Source organism: Solanum lycopersicum, chromosome 4 (genome assembly GCF_036512215.1).
Source record: "Solanum lycopersicum chromosome 4, SLM_r2.1".
In the NCBI taxonomy this organism is placed as follows: Eukaryota; Viridiplantae; Streptophyta; class Magnoliopsida; order Solanales; family Solanaceae; genus Solanum; species Solanum lycopersicum.
Window position 1 is genome coordinate 62,834,444 of NC_090803.1, and position 19,211 is coordinate 62,853,654.

At 27.3% G+C, this 19,211-nt stretch overlaps 1 protein-coding gene across 1 annotated transcript; it reads right to left on the reverse strand.

Moving 5' to 3' along the window:
* Positions 1-13,907: 13,907 nt before the first annotated feature.
* On the reverse strand, positions 13,908-17,150 carry LOC101248769 (cyclin-D2-1). Its single transcript, XM_004237927.5, has 6 exons — positions 16,409-17,150; positions 15,599-15,685; positions 15,398-15,496; positions 15,104-15,299; positions 14,895-15,019; positions 13,908-14,782 (listed from the first exon to the last, which is right to left on the reverse strand). Exons 1-6 carry the CDS (start codon positions 16,748-16,750, stop codon positions 14,564-14,566), a joined length of 1,068 nt encoding a protein of 355 aa, XP_004237975.2. The 5' UTR covers positions 16,751-17,150; the 3' UTR covers positions 13,908-14,563.
* Between the last annotated feature and the right edge of the window lie 2,061 nt (positions 17,151-19,211).

The following is a 19,211-nucleotide window of genomic DNA, read 5'->3' on the forward strand; positions in this document are numbered from 1 at the left end:
TTATTTTAATAAATTAAAAGATATCTTTATGATTTGTGGGTGTCAAAATAATTTTTTTTTAAAAATAGTGTATAATTTGTGATTTGAACTCAAAACTCCTTTATTCAAATGCACACACATTAGCACCGCGTCAAAGGCATAGCTTTATTCAATAGTGTCCAATAATATATATCTTCTAAATGTATAAATTTAACATATATATATATATATATATATATATATATATATATATATATATATATATATATATATATATATATATGTGTGTGTGTGTGACGTAATTTTTCGACGAAGGTTGTCTAATTGGACACTTTGGAAGGGTTGAGGCTATGCCGCTATTTATTATAAATGAGATCAACTTGAATCAAATAATATGAAACGAACGAAAGAAAATATTAGTAAAAAGGTTTAAATATAAAATCAAGGTACTATGCAAAAGTCATGCGGATTTTAAGGGGGCACCACCGTGTGTCGATTATAAAATTTGTTTACTACTTTTATAAGTCGATACATATAATCATAAAAAAACATGTCTCCACTAATAATTTCTAAAGTGCAATAAAGTTTAATTGGAGTTTAGATATTGGATATGACATCTTATTCTTTCATCATAAGTTCGAACATGGTTTAGTTTTTTGTTGGAAAAATAAAAGTCACAGAACAACACCTAATTACTGTTATGTAATTATGTTTTCATTTGAAAAAAAATGAATACACAAATTAAAGCACAAAGGCTATCAACAAAAAATATAAAATCATATTCTTACGCAAGAATAATTAAAATTGGGATTTGCTGCTTTGGTGGTTGAATTGATCCTGGAGGTTCAGAGCTGAATTTAATCATGGCAAGGAATAATCAAATTTATGGATGATGTTATATGTGTGATGTATACTTATTATATCTATGAAACTAATTAAGGTGTGCGAAAGCTAACATAATATCACAGTTATTAAATATAAATTCGATTTCCAAAGATTCAATAAATTAGTATTTTATGACCCTGTATGAAATTTCACCTCATGAAGAACAAGTTAGCCTCAATCCTCGTTAAGAGCAGAAAGTTACACATTCTAAGAAATCCTTGTTTGTTTTTTTTTTGTTAATAGAAGAGAGTTGTACATTCTAAGAAATATTAAAGTTATTATTGTTATGACCTACCTTAAAGATTTAAAAGTTTGAGATAAAAAAAAAATTAAAATATCAATTCAGACGTTAAATCAAAATTAAACTTAAAAATCTAATTCAATTTACATTTATTTGAATTTGATTTAAATCATAATTTTAACTTACATCAAAAACTTTATATATAATTCGAACGTTCACCCTTGCTTACTGCATGGTCGTGAGTTTTGAAACGTGGATCATCCATGTGACCAATTTGATTCGATCTATTTTATACGCTATTCAATTATTAATTAATTAAATTGAACAATTTCTTTTAAAAGGATAAAGAAGAATAGTTAATTCAACCTCTTCTTAAAACAGTCCTAGTGGGAGTAAAAAACTGAAAAAAAGTGGATAAGAAAACATGTGAAACTGAAAATCAATCAAACACTCAAAGAAGATTTTTAATTTATGAACAAAAATCGATCTTTATTTACTTGAGATTCAAAGAGTGATCTGAAACAATTTATTTTATGAATAAATAATAAATATTTTTGTAATAACGTACAAGGTACACATCTTATTATTATTTACCTTTAAATTTCCTTCAATAGTCAACTAAAAACTACTCAAAGGCATAGGAAAGAAAGAAAAGAAACGGCTAAATATTTCTTTACTCTTAATCAAAAAGTTTAAATTCAATTTTTTTGAGTGTAAAATCATTTTATTAAGAAGCAGTTTACCTTACGACTTTCCGCTAATTCAAATTTAATGAGTCTAATAAAATTTTTACCCAATAAAGTGGTCGGTAAGTCGATTATTTTTTCTCGGGAGAAGAAGAGACTACACAATCTTTACTTTGTTAAATTTGTTTGACTTAAAAGAGACAATAAAATCTAAGTTAGTCAAAGCTTTGAAGTCAAAAACAACATAAAAATATATGAGACAAAAATTACTTCAATTAAAATAATTCGACGTTGGCAATATAAATTAATTAATCGGCAGCCCTAATATATTGCAAAAGTCACGGCCGACACCTAATTGGCCTTTTCGAATAAATTCAAATTTTAATTTTCACTTTAGTTTTTTTCACGTTCACTTAAAAAAAAATTAATTTACCAAATTAACTTTAGTTATAGATATTTAAAAATAATTAAAGGAATTGTATCTTTAGTATAAATAATATGATTAAAAAGATTATATTTAATTTAATTTTAAAATTTTAAATTAATAATTATATTAAATTAAAACGATAGTTCAAAAAAGAGAACGATAAAAACCCCCGCGAGAAACATCAGCCGCAATTGACAGCGGGAAAACTTTGCCTTTACCCAACTTTTATATTAAGAAAAAAAATTATGTGCATTTAATGATATACTAATTTAGAATTAATTTTTATTTTATTTTATGGCGAAACACAAACTTGAAAAAACATTTAAACCTATTTTCAAGGTTCAAATGTAGATAAGGAAGTACTATACATCAAATAATATTTATCTATTTATAAAATTAATGAACAACTTATCATGTTATATCATATTTTACGCTTGTTATTTAATATTACTTTTTCAGTTTCTCTGTTCCTAATTACTTGTCTATTTTTAAATTGATACACCTTTTAAAGAAAATAATTACTCCTATTAATTATGAAGCAGATGAAGTAAAAACTTAACATTTTCAATAAAACCTTTTTCAAATTAATAAATTAAGCGTATAATAAAATTTAAAAATTATTCTTTTTTTATTTATTAAAATAAACAAATAGTTAGAAATAACTATAAATTAAAAAGTGAACTAATAATTATCAAAAATTTAAATTAAGTTAAACTTAATAAATAATATAGAAATTGGTGCCTGCGTAAATAAAATTTTTGTACGAATGTAGGCAATAAATAAGAGCAAACAAAAATGTCTTTTGTAGTTTTTCAAAGCATTGCGCATGGTCAACTCTTTGTCTTGTTACTTGTTGCACTGCCTTTTCCCAACGATATTACCAACATGTTAGATACCGAGTATTATGATTCAATTAAATTTGAATTCATATATTATATAATTCATTTATATGAGTGATCATTCTTAAGAATTCAATTTTTTTTGAATTTCTTATTAAGAAAGAGGAAATTTTGATCATACTTAACTATCTCACCACAATTCACGTCGGTCACATTGAAATACTTGAAATTTTTCTACAATTAAGTACCCAAGATTAAAAATAGAAAATGTTTTATCTAAAACATTTTATCCTTTATAGTGAGTATATCTGACACGAATTCAAATTAATACATATACTTCAGTTAAATGCAACTTTGATAAGCCTAAAAATATCTTGATTTGTTGTATACTACGTATATCGCAAGAGCTCATAAATTTTAAATTTTACTATTCAATTCTGTGTATAAATAAAATATCAAAACAACAAAATTATTTTTTTCCATATTTTTTGGAAAGGCAAGGGAAACATTTCTGCGATGTTGCAGTGATTTTTACATATATTTTACAGTTGCATCACGCGTTATTTATAAGTCTGATGAAACACAAAAGCTCTTTAAACGTTAGCATGGCCTAACTTTCGATTTCTGCAAAAAAAAAACAAAAAAAGTCAAACCTTTTCAGTGCAGCAATCACTAGAACGATGTTGACTATTTCTTATCATGGATAAAAATAATGCACAACAAAAACATTTTAGAAATATATTATATGCACAAATAACAAGAGCGAGTTGTTGAGATAGTAAATATTTTTTATTTTGATCTTTAAACAAGTCAAATTTTAGTTCTAAGGCTAAAATTAGAACAACGAGGCCGAATTAATAGACGAATAATTTTCAATACATGAATGGACGACTACTGTTTGAAAGTCTCGTCTTTTCTCTAGATTATAAGGATCCCTATAAATATACACATTTTTCATGTCCAAAACCTTGACAAAACTGAGTTTTGTACTAAAAAAGAATTTATCAATTAACTTATTATTTAAGTAATAAGTATATATTATTATCATCATTCAATTATCAAACATATTGTTCTATCTCAAAATCGAATCTTACATTTTAATAACCAATTGCATACATGAGGCTTCCTACCTCAAACAACTATATATGTAACACTTTCATTCTTCACTAAAGTTGTGTTTGGTGTAGAGATTTTTATTTCTTTTTAGGGAGAAGGAACGGATTTACTCCTGAACTTTAATAAAAGGTGCGTATATACCTTCCGTTATATAATGCGTACACGTATATTCCTACCGTCCAAAAAGTGCTATATATATAACGTTATCGTTAACGGACTATTAATTTATAACACGTGTCATCATCCTATTATACTTTAATGGTGATTTTATGTTTTTTTTTCTCATATTTAAATAATAAGTTGTATAGGTAAGGGAAAATATTTTTGACCAGAAAATTTGGCTTGAATGAGAATTTTAAAAATATTTTTACCGTTTTATCTTTAATTCTTTTACTAAAAAATGGAGAAAAAGATCAATTTATTTTAAAATAAATAAATTTATTATATTTCTTAAAATTTTCTGGCTAAATTCTGATCAAATTTTCTGATCATTTAAATAGGTAAATAAAAGAATCTTTCTACCCATCATGAATACAATAGCAATATGATGCATGGTACTTGACCATCTCCACTTTTTTGACTAAAATTTATATTGCAGAGGCCTCATATATCTTCCTTTAACCCCTATTTATGGAAATAGCTAATCAAATATCATAATGGAAATCAAATAATTTAATATTTTAGTACAAGGTTACTTGTAAAGGTAAGAAAAGAATCTCTTATGGTAGCAGCATTATTGCAAAAATGACCCCATTAATTTTGTACACTGCTCTTAATTTGTCTTCTTTTATACTATATGATTATATATTCTTTTATTGCAGATATGAAATTCTAATAAGAAATTGATTACATTGACCAATTCGATCGAATTTGTCATGTTCTTGTTTAATTTATGATTTTTTTTTCATAATCTTTTAAAATCTTATTAGAATTGAAGAACATAATAAATAAATGTTGAAAATATTAGCCCAAGAACAATCCTAAGACAAGCTGTTATGTCACTTCTATATATGTAATGATACATATTAAGTTAAACTAATATAGTCTATTTTTGCTTTTAATTGTAATATATTTTTTTTAGAGTCAAATTATAAGAATTTTGACTAAATTTTATGATCATCATATTTATATTTATAAAAATACAATTTTATAATATTTCTCGTATAGTTTTTGAATATTTAAATTTTCTAGTTTAAAAAATTGAATTAATGAAATCTAATTTAATTTTAAAAATTATTCAAATTGACTTTCGAAAAGAACAATAACAATTAGAAGTGGACCAATAAAGTATTATTTTTAGGGCAACTTTCACATATAGCAAACAAAAAATTCATATTTGTATGCTATAGCAAACTTTGCATAATTGCGCTCCATAAAAAACATAAAACTATATAATTTGCTATACATATACAATTGTATAATTCGCTGGCCTAAATTGTATAATTCGATGGCCTATTTCGCTGCAATTGTATAATTTATTTTGCATACAGTTGAATCGAATTAAAATGTATGTATATTGCATAATTGTAAGTGTATAGCAAGAAGATATATGATTTTCTCGCTTTATACAAAAACAGAAACACAATATATACACTTCTGTTGTAAAGCTAGAGAAAATTGTATTTCACTGCAATTGTATAATTCACAATTGTATAATTCGTTGGCCTTTTTCTCTGCAATATTTGAAGTAAAATGTTTGTAAATTGTATAATTAAGTGTATATCACGAAGATATACATTTCTGCACGTGTATATACAATTTTCTCTCGCTTTATACAAAACAGAAACAGAATTATACACTTCTGTGTATAAAGTGAGAGAGGCGAGCGAGAATGGAGAGTGACGAGCGAGATTTTTGGGAGAGAGAATTTTAGCTAATGTTTGCTATGGAGCACAATTAAATCAAACCCTAGCTATTCCATTTAATTTAGGTTATTAGTTTGCTATTATATACAATTTTCTCTTTTTTTTATTTACTAAAAAAAAGGAAATACAATAGCACAATCAGAAAATATTACATGGACCATTTTTATAGGCTTCTGCGTGGGCTCGACACATGCCGGCCCGTTCGAAAAATAACTTTGATAAGTGTTGGGCCTGGCTTGATTGGAGAAATTAAAAGCCCACAAACTTTATGGACAGAGCAAAATTGGTGAGAAAATACTAGGGCTTGGACCCAAATTAAGAGCCCATACAACTTTCATTCTTTATTCTACGAGAATTTATATGAAACCGAACTAGAATATGGAGAAACATAGGTGAGCCCATGATAGGGCTTGAACTAAAATATTGATCTAGCAAAAGTATATGAACTACAACATACTTACCTAATATTATAACGCTCTGTAGTTATAATTTCGATAATTACATTTTATAGCTATAGTTCATTTTCTATGGAGGTTATAGTTTGTATATTTTGCTTGCGATATATACAGATAAAGTAAATATAGATAAATTTTGTATCTATACATTGAATTTTTTGAAACTCCGTTTTATATTTCGCTTGCCAATATACCAAAAGGATAATATAGTATGATTTTTTTTCATAAATCATATACAAATAGCTTGGGTAAGCATATACAACATTCTAGATTTATATAGTCAGAAAACGAATTTTATGAATTTTGAATTTAAAAAAATCAGAATATAACGATATTTGGAGAAATTATAATCGCGAAGTACGACTTTCTTATGAAAAAACTATATAAATGGGTCATAAAACTCAAATTAATTGCATGTTCATACCCATTTACAAAGTAATTCAAGAAATACTTATTCTCTCAAAAAAATATTATAGCCCATAACTCCCATTTATTAAGGCTGATAATTTTGATATTAAATCAACATCATATAGTACTGTATTACTATCAAGGCTGATAATTTCGCTATGTTGATACTAAATCATATACATGATTACCAAAAAAAAAATCTTTTTTTTTTTCAAAATAATGAAAAATTGGTGAGCCCGTGGTTTGTTCAAAAGTTATGAGCCCATGAAACTTACATAATCGGTGAACCCATTGCAGATCTAGGTTGGACTTGGATAAAATATGGATCTTGATGGGCTTGAGGCCTTATTCCCAAAATTAAGGCCCAATTCAAAACAACATTGTTTCAAAATGGACAGTCCTATTTTACAAAGGTTGTACTAGTAGTTTTGGTCTCTCAAATTTTAGTTGACTTATAATTAATTGAAATGACATTTTTGACAATTTTGCTCATGATTACCAATTGTTCCACCACTTAAATAGCCACATTTTATGTTAACTTTGTATTGTCATTTCAATATTTAATAGTACTATATAGTTCTAAATATAGCCCAAATGTAAACACACTTCCTATATCAAGCACCAAAAACATAATCATTAGAATTTTTTTGAAGTAGCAAGATGAGTGGGTCTTGACTCAAGATAGTTTTGTTAGGCTTCTATTAAGATGTCAAATCTCCATTTCATTCGTTTAAACTCCAAAATCAAAAGTCCTATACGATAAAATACATATTATCAAGTATATAATATTCAAACTCTAACTCAAACACAATTTAAACATTGAAAATATAAAACAAAATGTAGTTAAAAGCCTACGTTTTTAAATAAATTATTGAGTAAACAGAAGCGTTGCTAGTAGGAGGGTAAGTGTGGCTTTTCACGAAAAGACATTGTAGAAGTATCTATTTGTAGCTTTTTGTTAGAATCAGACGACTAATTATCATGTCAAAAATCATAACTGATAGCAAAAACATAATTTTTTTTCCCTTAACTTCGCCCACCAAACAAGCGCAATATATCCCCTCATAGACCTTACCATACGTATAATATTAGCGTTACACAATACTTCCCAAAGATCAAATATATATATATATATATATATATATATATATATATATATATATATATATAAGAATTTAATTAAAGAATGGTATCCATCCTTCCCAAGGCTAGTATATAAAAAGTATAGTTGGTAATAGTAAAAGCTATGATGATTTTTTTTTTCCATAGATAAAAGAGAGGTAGACTATAAATAATAATTTTCTTTTGTAAGACTCAAAAGCAAAATTGTAACAAGCATCTCACAGACGCTGCAACATTTTCCATCATAAGGTTTTATAATCAAATATTCATATAATATAAATATATATATATATAGACCCCCTTTGGCCTTTTGTCTCTGACCTCTTAACCCCATTTACAACCATGCTTGCTATATTTTACGCTCCTTCAAATGGCCCTATATTCTTCTCATTTCAATTATTCATCACTACCATATTTCATTGTCTTGTAAATTAAATAACCCCCCACCTACATCCCTTCACCATTTATTTTTCCTACCCTATATGCACCATGCTTGATTTATAACTAGTGTTCAATATTTATTATCTACGCGTTTATAGGAAAGGAGATTTGAGTGATCCCCCTTTTGGCCCTAGCTTAGTTGCTCGTGATGTATGAACTAGGTTTAGTTATTAATTACATGTAGTTTGTTCGAGATATTAATTTTGAACATCAAAAGTCGAAATATGTATGCTCATACTAAGTGTTATAACTTTGGAGTGAAATTTGATCGAACCAGTTTGAAATTGTTAATTATTTGATTGTCATAGACTAGCTTGAGTTTAAAACTTCTATTATTTTTCGAAGGAAAAAAAATACTAACTGAAATAACAATGATCTAACTCAACTATTCAATTAAATGATATTAAGCATGTTTTTTTTCCATCTCTTTACCATAAGTAAGTGGGCTATTTCTTTGAATAATTTATCCCTAATTTCATATAGAGTCTCCCAAGTTTATATTTCAATACTTGAGGACATGGCCCAATGCTTGAGGATTTGATGTGCTAAAATGTTCATTTTTTATAATAAAACTATCAAGTAAATGAATAAAGGAAGAAATGATAGCTAAGCTCATCGATATATGTTCCTTGCACTTATAATACAAAATCTTAGTGAGTCTCTCTTTTCTTTTTTTCCTTTTTCCCTACCAAGATATTCAACATTTTTTATATTATAGTAATTGTATTAAAAATGACTAAATTAAAAGTCAACATGCCAATCATCAACATAATGTAAAACAAAAGAAATAACTAAAAAATGTCATTACATAGTATGATACATGAGTACTCAAACTCTATATATTTAAATAAAAAGCATATATAATTTTATGTACGTAATATAATTTTCTAGATATATACAACTATATAATCACATTTTAGTTTGTGTGTATCTCAATCTCTATTTCAATATTAACGTAATTTTTTAAATCATGATCATAAGCTATTTTATCAGTTATTGAAAGGTTTTAAGTTAGGATACTCGATTTTTTCCCGTAAGATAAGCGCTAATCCCTAGGAGAAACAAAGAAAAACAAAAGGAATATAAAATAGTTAGAAATGTGATTTTTTGTAATATTAACAAACAAAACAATCTTAACTTTTTTGTTATCAAATAGGAAATAGAATAGGGGCAAAATGAAGTAGTCCCACATGAGTAAATTAAAGCCATATATTACTCATTGATTGTGATGTAATATGATCCACCATTTTCATTTCTAAAACTAAACGCTCCTTCTGAAATAATTCACTTTAAACGAAGCTTCCCAAAGTGAAAAAACAAAATGGGGTTGGGGGTAGGGGTCCAATCGAGCAGTGGCGGAGCCAGAATTTTTCTATCAGAATTTAGAATATAAAAAAGTAGACACATGAAAAAGTCTAAAAAAGTTAAACATCTACTATATATAATCTCAAAAATCGAATGATATATAAATCTTTTGATTCTACCTAACTCCATCCCATAATCGAGTACATTTATTACTATTATTTGACACAAATAAAATGAATGGATGAGGCTGGCATATTATTACTATCTGAACAGTCTCAAGTCTCAAGGCACTCAATTTCCGTGACAAAATTTAAAGACTGTTTTGAACATTCACAATCATAATTTGATGCTCTCTATATACACTTGTTCTATACATGTATACATGCATTTATTATTGTACTTTGGAACTTATCTTTATGTACTTCTTTATACTATCAGTAGTTTTTTTATTTAATACATGTATATACCGTTTGAAATCAATATAAATCATCTCGTCTGAAAATTTAAACGATTAAAATACTCGAGGTTTATGGCTCTTATAAAGACATTTTGGATACCTTCATATATTGGATGAGAGAATCTCGATTTTTTAACATTCATCCACACATGTGGTCCTGATTTTGTAGTTCATATATTTGAGTCAGTGTGAATTTATGAATCAAAGAACATATTTACAAAAATTGATATAATAATTATTTTATCTAAAAGTTTATTAATTTGTAAGTACTATTTTAGACTTCCTTTTTTTGGGTGATTTCTGTTTTAATATTATATTGTAAATTGTCTTAGTTTAAGGAATTTTTTGCAATAATATGAAATGGAAAAAAATGTACTAATATGAAAGATATAATTAAACGTGCAACATTTTTATATAATAACCAGCCTGCGCTATGGAATAATTAACTTGAATTGACAATTGGACATATTAATCATTATTACGTGTTACGTACGTTAGTGCTACTGCACTTTAACATAAATTAATTAGTGCTTAATTACCTCGGATAATCAAAGTTATAATTACATGTTACACTGGTAAAAATAAAATAAATACCGTAAAACTATAATTTACGATATAATTATAGATATTTAAATATAAATTTTGGAATAAGTTGTTGGTGTAAGAAGTAAAATAAGAATTATAAATGCGATAGGAATTAGAATCTAATAATTCAGATAACTAAAATTCAGTTCAATAAATTCAAATCGTGCATCCGCCTTTATTAAAAAATGTTTTTACGTAATATTTCATGCATCAGACTATTATACGGAACTATTGTACCATTATAAAAGTATAGAATCCAAGAAGTTCTTTTGTAGGACTTTTCATGGTTAATTAAATGAAAGAATTTCATTTCATTTCAACTATGAATAGTAGTCATGCACAGTAAATACATAATAATTGAAGCATAAATAATTATAGAAGAAACTGTAAAATCTACTTACTGCTATTGGGCTTGGACCTACCATGGGACAAATCAAGCATTTATATCACAGAACTTACTGCATTACATTAACTATGAAAAAAGAGCATTTACTCCTTTGAACTAAATAATAATATAAAAATAAAAATAAAAATTGGTCCTACAATGTATTTTAAAATTGATGTACTTTTTGGTTGAATGAATGAAAATATACGGCGAAAAAAGCATCGAAGGAGTCGAATCACCAAAGTTTTCTCAACCTAACAAGCAACATTTTCATTAATTTTCATGAGTAGACAGGCGCAAAATTTTCACCAAATACAAAATAAATATTCAATTATAGATAATACATATACGATGTGATTTTTTCGACTAATGAAATTTAAATGAACCTTTTCTATTTTTGGTCATAAACTAAAGAAAAAAAGAATGACTAAAAGAGAGTAATCTAACTACATTACCCTTATTTATTCTCTATTTTCAATTTATATGTTTTCACTCCAAATTACTTTTAAAGAAAATTAAAAAAAAAACAACTTTTTGATTTATTTCTTGGCCTAATACTACGACTCCAATTTTCAAATATTAATTTTACTTCAAAAATAATTCTTTCTTTTCTATTTTCAGAATAAAACATGATAAAACATGATTAAACGCCTACTTTAATGATAAATTTCCTCCATTAAAAATCTAAGTAGTGGAATTTGCTAAGAGAGTTTACACCTAATAGCAGCCAGAGATGACAATGATAGTAAATTGAAAGATTAATAAATACTTGTTATTGATTAAGACTTAACATTCTGAAATTTTAATTATTATAATTATTATTTTTTCAAAAAGGGTCAAGAATATTATTATTGTCTATTTGTCTTTTATAATTTATATTTTTCATCAGTAACACATGTATGGTACAAGAATGCTGCCATAATTGTCGATAATTATGCACCTTTTTCAATTTTTTTAACTGTTCATAATTTGTTATTTTATATATATTAAGAGCTTGAGATACCCCAAATTTAATATAAATTAAAAGGGAACCTCATTATTTCTTTTAACACAACAAACTAATAAGTAAAATTGTAGTATTATGTTAAGTTTCATTACACTTCTAAGTACATATAATATAATTTAAAAGAAAATTTGAGTCAAATACCATTTAACATTTTTGCATCTACATGTTGTAATTTACACAAAATATACATATATTATACTCTATATATACAGTCAGAGTATATAGTAATACATATTTCGATCATATGATTAAACTAGATGATCGATCGATACATTTAAGTAAGTTTCCCTAGTTAATATTATTACTCTTTTGCAAGGCTGATTATATGAAAATTGGCTAAATGTCAGCCCCATATCTTTTTGTTGAGGGAACTTATTCCACAACAAACCCAAGGACCAACAAAGTTGTGGCGGAGTGATAACTGGTAAACACTCATTCATTCTTAATCAGAAGTTTTATGTTTGAGTCTCTTTAAATACGAAATCGTATTGATAAGGAGCGTTTTATCCGAGGATGTGAAACTTGACAGCACGAATTCAAATTTAATTGGACTCTAATGTGAATATCGAACACCGAAGTGGAAAAAAAATATTCCACAAACCTAAAAGGGCTAAAAGATGATAAAACTTTACAAATACAGTATTTCTGAAATTCTGGCAGTGCCTTAACTGAGACAAATTGTAGTATATTGTTTGTCCACGAAAGTGTTTCTTTTTTTTTCCCCTTCTTTTTATTGTAAAGTCCTATTCTATATAATACCAAATTAATCAAACAATAATTAAACAAGAAAAGAAGAAAAAAGGCTAAATTTTTAGTTATGTGTATATATATATATTTTTCAAGATTATTAAAATTGAATATTTTTGTGCCCATTGCATTGCCAAATAAAACTAGTCCCATACTGATAAGGATTAAAGTGAAACAGGCTACACTTACACTTCTTTAATAAGCATAGCACCAAATCCCATAGAGTCCAACCAGACAAGCAGTCAAACAAGGACTCATCACATGTGCTCCACAAAAAAGTATATGCCAGGAGGCTATTTTGGTCTTTTCCATTTTGAAAGATTTTAATTTTCCGTTTGATCGGGACGTTACTTCAGATAGGAGGTTACAAATGATATGAATTAATATACAAGGTTAGTAGATAGTAGACGTAGTATTTGTAGTATTATATTTTGATCATCACATTTTTCAGTGTCATTATTATTTCTTTTCTCAGAATGATTTTATCATATTTTTTTCAGTATTTTATCGTTATTTTGTTTTTGGATGTTATCGAAAACAACTACTCTACCTCTCGAAGCAGGATTAAAATTTGTATACACTCTATCGTTCAAGCCGCACCTTTAGTAAAGTGGTGTATTTTTCAAGTTACTAATCCCTCTTTTAATGTGAGTTGAACTCAAGAGGATACCTTGTCAAATTGAAAAGGAAAAAAAATATTCTACATATAAAGTATTGAATACTATTAACAATAATGTGAATCCTTTAAAAGAAAAGATGATTTCATCTAAAATAGACCAATATCACACTAATAAGAGTATTTTTGAGTTATCATGGCCCAACACATCTTAGGTGATTTGATTGAATAATGTAAAAGATTTGATTATACAGTATATATATATATATATATATATATATATATATATAATATATATATATATATATATATATTGTATAGAATTAGCAACAAAATGTAATATTACTGAACTTGTATAGTTTAGAATTTCATAAAGAAGCCATAAAAGTATATACATAATGCAAAAGTGCACATAACAACAAATAAAATTAAACAACTCAAAATTTCTCTCTTGGTTTTTCACCTTCCATCACTTAATTACTCTGCTCTTTTTTATTTTTTACTTTTTAAAAACTTTTTTTAAACTCTAAAAACAAATACAAAGCCCTCAAAGGCTAAACAAACTTTTATCTATAATAAACTCAAAAGCAAAAACAAGATCATAAGAGTTGCTTTTTTTTTTTTTTTGCATTCTAATTTGTTGCCTAATTAATCTTGGCTTCTTTAGCTGTCAAGAAGTCTAATATTTAACAGCTCCAACTTAACTTTTTTTTTATTTTATATATATTGTTAATGGAATGAAACCTTTTGTCTATATATCTTTTCTTCAATCTCCAACCACCAAAAATAATCCAACTCCTCAATAATCTCTTTTCCCCCACCACCACCATTATATGTATTCATTTTCTTCATAATATTTCCTAAACTTTCTTTATTTTGAAGTTATGTGTTTGTGGGGTGCATTGTAATTCTCAAAAGATCACACCAAAACTCTCATTCAACTATATCATAATAACTTGACAAAAGGCCTTCTTTCCACTTAATATCTCATCCATCTTTTAAGTATTTAGCTTTCTCCTCTTCACTGGACTATTATGCGATGAATTAGACCGCGACTCAACCCCTGAGCCATCACTTGTGTAACTTAAACATGCTGCATCCAACACACCAATTGGACTCTGAGGAACAGATGGGATTGAAGAAGCAATTGGAACTTTAACAAAGTCACTTGCTAATGACAATGCTTGAATCAGTTCAACACACTTCAGCACTTTATCCTGCAAAGTTTAGAGTAAAGATCAAAACTTTAGTATTGTTGTAAGACAATCAACATGGAAATGATCAAGTTTTGTACTACTAATGAGTTTTTATTAGGACCACTATGTTTACCTTTTGTACATGCTGAACTAGAGCAGATAGTGCTTTCTCACTGTCTAATGTCTCAGTTTTTACTGCAAATGAGATTGCTACTGCTGCTGCAATCACAGAAGGCTTGAATTCCAAGAAGTTAATGCCTGTGCATTGAATCCAAAAGTTAGTCCATCAAACAAGCACAAATCAAGATCATAAGTGTCTCAAGATCAAATTGTGTTTTTCACCTTTTAGTGTGCTTAGTATGAGTTCAACTGATTTATTGATCGAAGATATTTGATTGCTATTATTTATCTTCTTGATGAAATAATCTATGTAAGAGAATGGGGTGATAGCCTGCATTCTCCATTTCAATGTGGTTAACACAAGTAGCTCCATTCTCTGTATTGTTTTAGCTTCAAATACAAACTTTGCATCCCCTCCCTGTCGATCAATTCATCATCGCAAATTCACAATCAGCAACAACATAACTAATGCAATCCCACGTATAAGCCCACGAATGTACTTACGAAAAAATTCACCTGTAAATCTAGAGACAGAGGAACATCAGTCTCCTCCATTTTGGCAGCAATCGACAGACAAGCTACGCCAAGTAACTGCATCATCCAAGCCTTTTCCTTCTGTGGAAAACAAACAACAGATGTTACAACTTATAAGCAATGTGATTGAATGGAACTAAACACAAAGCAAATACTACCAAATTCAGTAATCAAAGAACTTACAGGCAAGTCATAAGCAGAAAGGAATCTATCAAGATAGTTAACAGCCAAATATGCACACATTGGACCAAAATTGAACTGTGAATGAACCTGCAAGAACCGATCCACCGTTAGATTTACTCGATAATTAACTCAAACAATAATAAACACAATGAGTAACTGAAAATCAATCACATATCAACAGTGTGAAACACAAGAAGCATATCAAAACAAGTGAAGAGGTAAAATAAATCATGTACTAGACAGCTAAGAGTTGGTGAAACAGGAAAAAAAGATCCAAAACATAAAAAGTGAAATCCTACACAAACTCATTTAACATATCAGTGTTAGATGACAATTAAACAAAACACCAAAAGGATCCCCCACAAACCCCATTCATGTTTTGTGTGAATGTATTAGCAAAAAGTTTAACCATGATAAAGTAAACAAAACAAGAATCATTCACCCCACCCCCTTCCCCCCACCCCACACACACATCCCAAACTAAAACCTCCTAAAGATAATTATGACATAAAATCAACCTCCCCTTTTGAACCAAGAAAAAATTTACATCATTGAAACTCCCTTATTAAATACTCCAGTTCACTGTTTAGGAATCTAATAACTTGAAATCTAATTAATCTAAGTTATTAAGAACCGATTTCCATTAATTAAATCATTATATTGCTCCGATTCTCCAAAATTGTTGCCACACTCGTATCGGATCCTCCAAAAATGCATTACTTTTGAAGGATCTAAACGCACCCGGCAACATTTTTCGATGAATCCGATCATCTGAAAATAAAGACCATCTATAAGATTCATGAACCAAACCTTAGAAATCCAATCAAGAATCTCATCTCTAGCCCCAATATCCAAATCCCCATTTCTCAATCTTTCAAGATAATCAACAGCAGGCATATGTTCACATTCTTTTTCAATCATCAAAACTAAACACTCATCACTCTGCAATGGTACACCAGTATAAAACTCCTCTCCATTAAACAACTTCCTGTTTTCTTGACCATTTCGATGAATCCTAGGATACCATATATCTTCCCCCACAACTTCCTCTACAAACCCAAATCCGACATCATCGTCCTCATTGCAAAAAATGCTACTGTTGTCTTCAGCACACAAAAGGCTGGAAACTGCACAATCCATACTGGGTGCCATTGAAATACCTCAAAAAACACTTTTATCTTTCAATCAACAAAAAAAGATTCGTTTTTTAACTCTATCAACAAAAAAAAAAATCAAAACTGTGTTTTTTAACAAAACATTTTTCAAATCTGAACCGATTTTCTTGAAAAAGAATGGATTTTGAAGAGGATAAGAAGAAAAAGATGATCTGTGTAGTTGTTGTTAGATTCGCCTCTGTTTTGAGTGACTGATTGTTGACTAGATGTGGATGAAGAAGAGTGATAAGACTGAGATGAGATATAGCGGCTATGGAGAAGAAAAGGGTGTGTTTTATATTGGATTTTTAGGGCATTTAGAGAGAGAAAGAGATGGGGGAAGGGGGCAACAATGGAAGAAAATGAGAAATGGGGGTGGCGAAAATATAGACACGAACAAGTGGGGGAAAAAATGTAAAGAGAAATGTATACACATTTATGCCATAAGCATATTTGGAAGACAATATACACTCTGTATATATACGTATATACTCTATATACACTTTTACTCTCTCTTCTATTATTTTTTTTAATCATCTATTACGTCATTTTTGTATTAATATCAAACTAATTAATATTTATGTCACGTAGAATTCACGAAATGAAGATCTTTGATTAAAAAGAAATTTTATCGATTCCACTATATAAAAAGGAAATACATCATTTGACAAGATTAATCAAAGAAAAAATTTAACTATAATACACATCATCAAAGATAAATAATCTTTTGTAACATTTCGTCATTTTTATTTAGTTTGTTATAGTTGGATATTTTAAAAGTGAACATATATGTTTAGTCATCGGTTGAGTTTTATAAAATATAATATCAAGACTTCTCATTGATTTAAAAAAAAAAAAGACCAGTAAATATCATTTGATGATACGTTAGTATAAAATATTTTCACATTAGCGGTATATTATGTATATATTATGTATATAGAAAAAATAAAAACAGTTATTTATTTTACACGGCTTATTATTTTGCAACTTGGTATTGTAATGGAGTATCTTTTTTTTTTTTGTTTTAAAACATTAATGTTTATATCAAAAAATAAAAGATACTGTGGAAACTAGATACATAATTTGACTTTTAATTACCTTTTATTAACTTAAATTTTTTTACCATTTAATATTTCACACTATGAATTTACAATACAATTAACAGTTTACTAATAAATAAGTTCTCTAGTGTTGGAAAATAACAAAGATACAATTATCCTTCTATTTTTGGTAAGAATATTATTATATCAGTGTTTGAATTTTATAATTAAGCAGAAGATATAATGATTGCATTTGAGGAAATATATTTGATAGCACTATTATAAGAACAAATATTTTGGTTCTAAATAGAATTTGCTTAATTTTACTGAACCTTTTTATGTTTTCTTCTTTAGTAAAACATAATTAGAGAATTACTATATAAGTTTTTATTTTCATGCCATAAAAAATAAAAATAAAAATGTCATATAATTAGCTGTCTTAACAAATCAGGATTTATATTAGCAGAGATATAAGAATGTTCGATAAATTCGTATACTTATTTAGGTTTTAATTATCATAATCAGAATCAACGGTTATAGAGGCGGTAAATATCCAATAAAATGAGACAGAAAAAAAGATTGTGACTCTAATATTCAATCGTTTGATACACAAGATAAAGTTTTTCTTCGAAGTGCATTTGAATTAACTCAAATATTATATTATTTGCAAGTTTAGATTATATGTTATTCGATTCATTTTACTTGTCATGATGTCATTTTGTCTTTTAAAAATCCATCAACTCAAAAGATACTCTCTCCATTTCAAATTAATTAAGTTGTTTAGATATTTTATATTTTTCATTTTTCAAAAGTAACTTAATTGTTCAATCTTCAAGATTATTTTTATAACATTCTTCCAAGTTTACTTCATTAATTAGTATTGATTTTTAATTATTATGAGTAATATTATTTAGTTATTTAATCATAAATTTGATAATAATTAATAAGGATAAAAAATTAAAGTTACATTTAATTTATATCTTCTCTTCTTCAAAAAATGCGAAATAATTTAACTAATTTGAAAATAGAGAGAATAATATGAAATCTGTTTTATTTAAATGTTAATTATTCTTATACACATGACAACTTAAATGGATCGGAGTGAGTATACATCATCAATAATTTATCTTATATTTAGAATCACCAATTTTATATTTATATAGAATCATCTACATATTTATTTTATATTCAGAATAATAAATTCTAAATTTTAAATAGATTTATATATGATATCTTATATCTATCTTATTTTCGTAATTATAATTTTTAACATGTTAATTTAGTCCAACCTAAATAAACTCTTTATTTTTGCAACCAAAAAGAAAAGAAAAGGAAAATGGCATAATTTAACAAAGAGTTGGTAAATTTGTAACAAGTAAAGGGTAATATAGTAAATAAAAAATGTAGAAAAGGACGTAT

Bases quoted from the DNA above. Each gene is read 5' to 3' on its own strand.
- LOC101248769 (XM_004237927.5), bottom strand. From the start codon at position 16,750: ATGGCACCCAGTATGGATTGTGCAGTTTCCAGCCTTTTGTGTGCTGAA. The intron at 15,300-15,397 runs GTGAATTTTTTC...ATTGATCGACAG, and splicing joins CTCTGTCTCTAGATTTACAG to GGAGGGGATGCAAAGTTTGT. The intron at 14,783-14,894 runs GTAAACATAGTG...TAAACTTTGCAG, and splicing joins TAGTTCAGCATGTACAAAAG to GATAAAGTGCTGAAGTGTGT.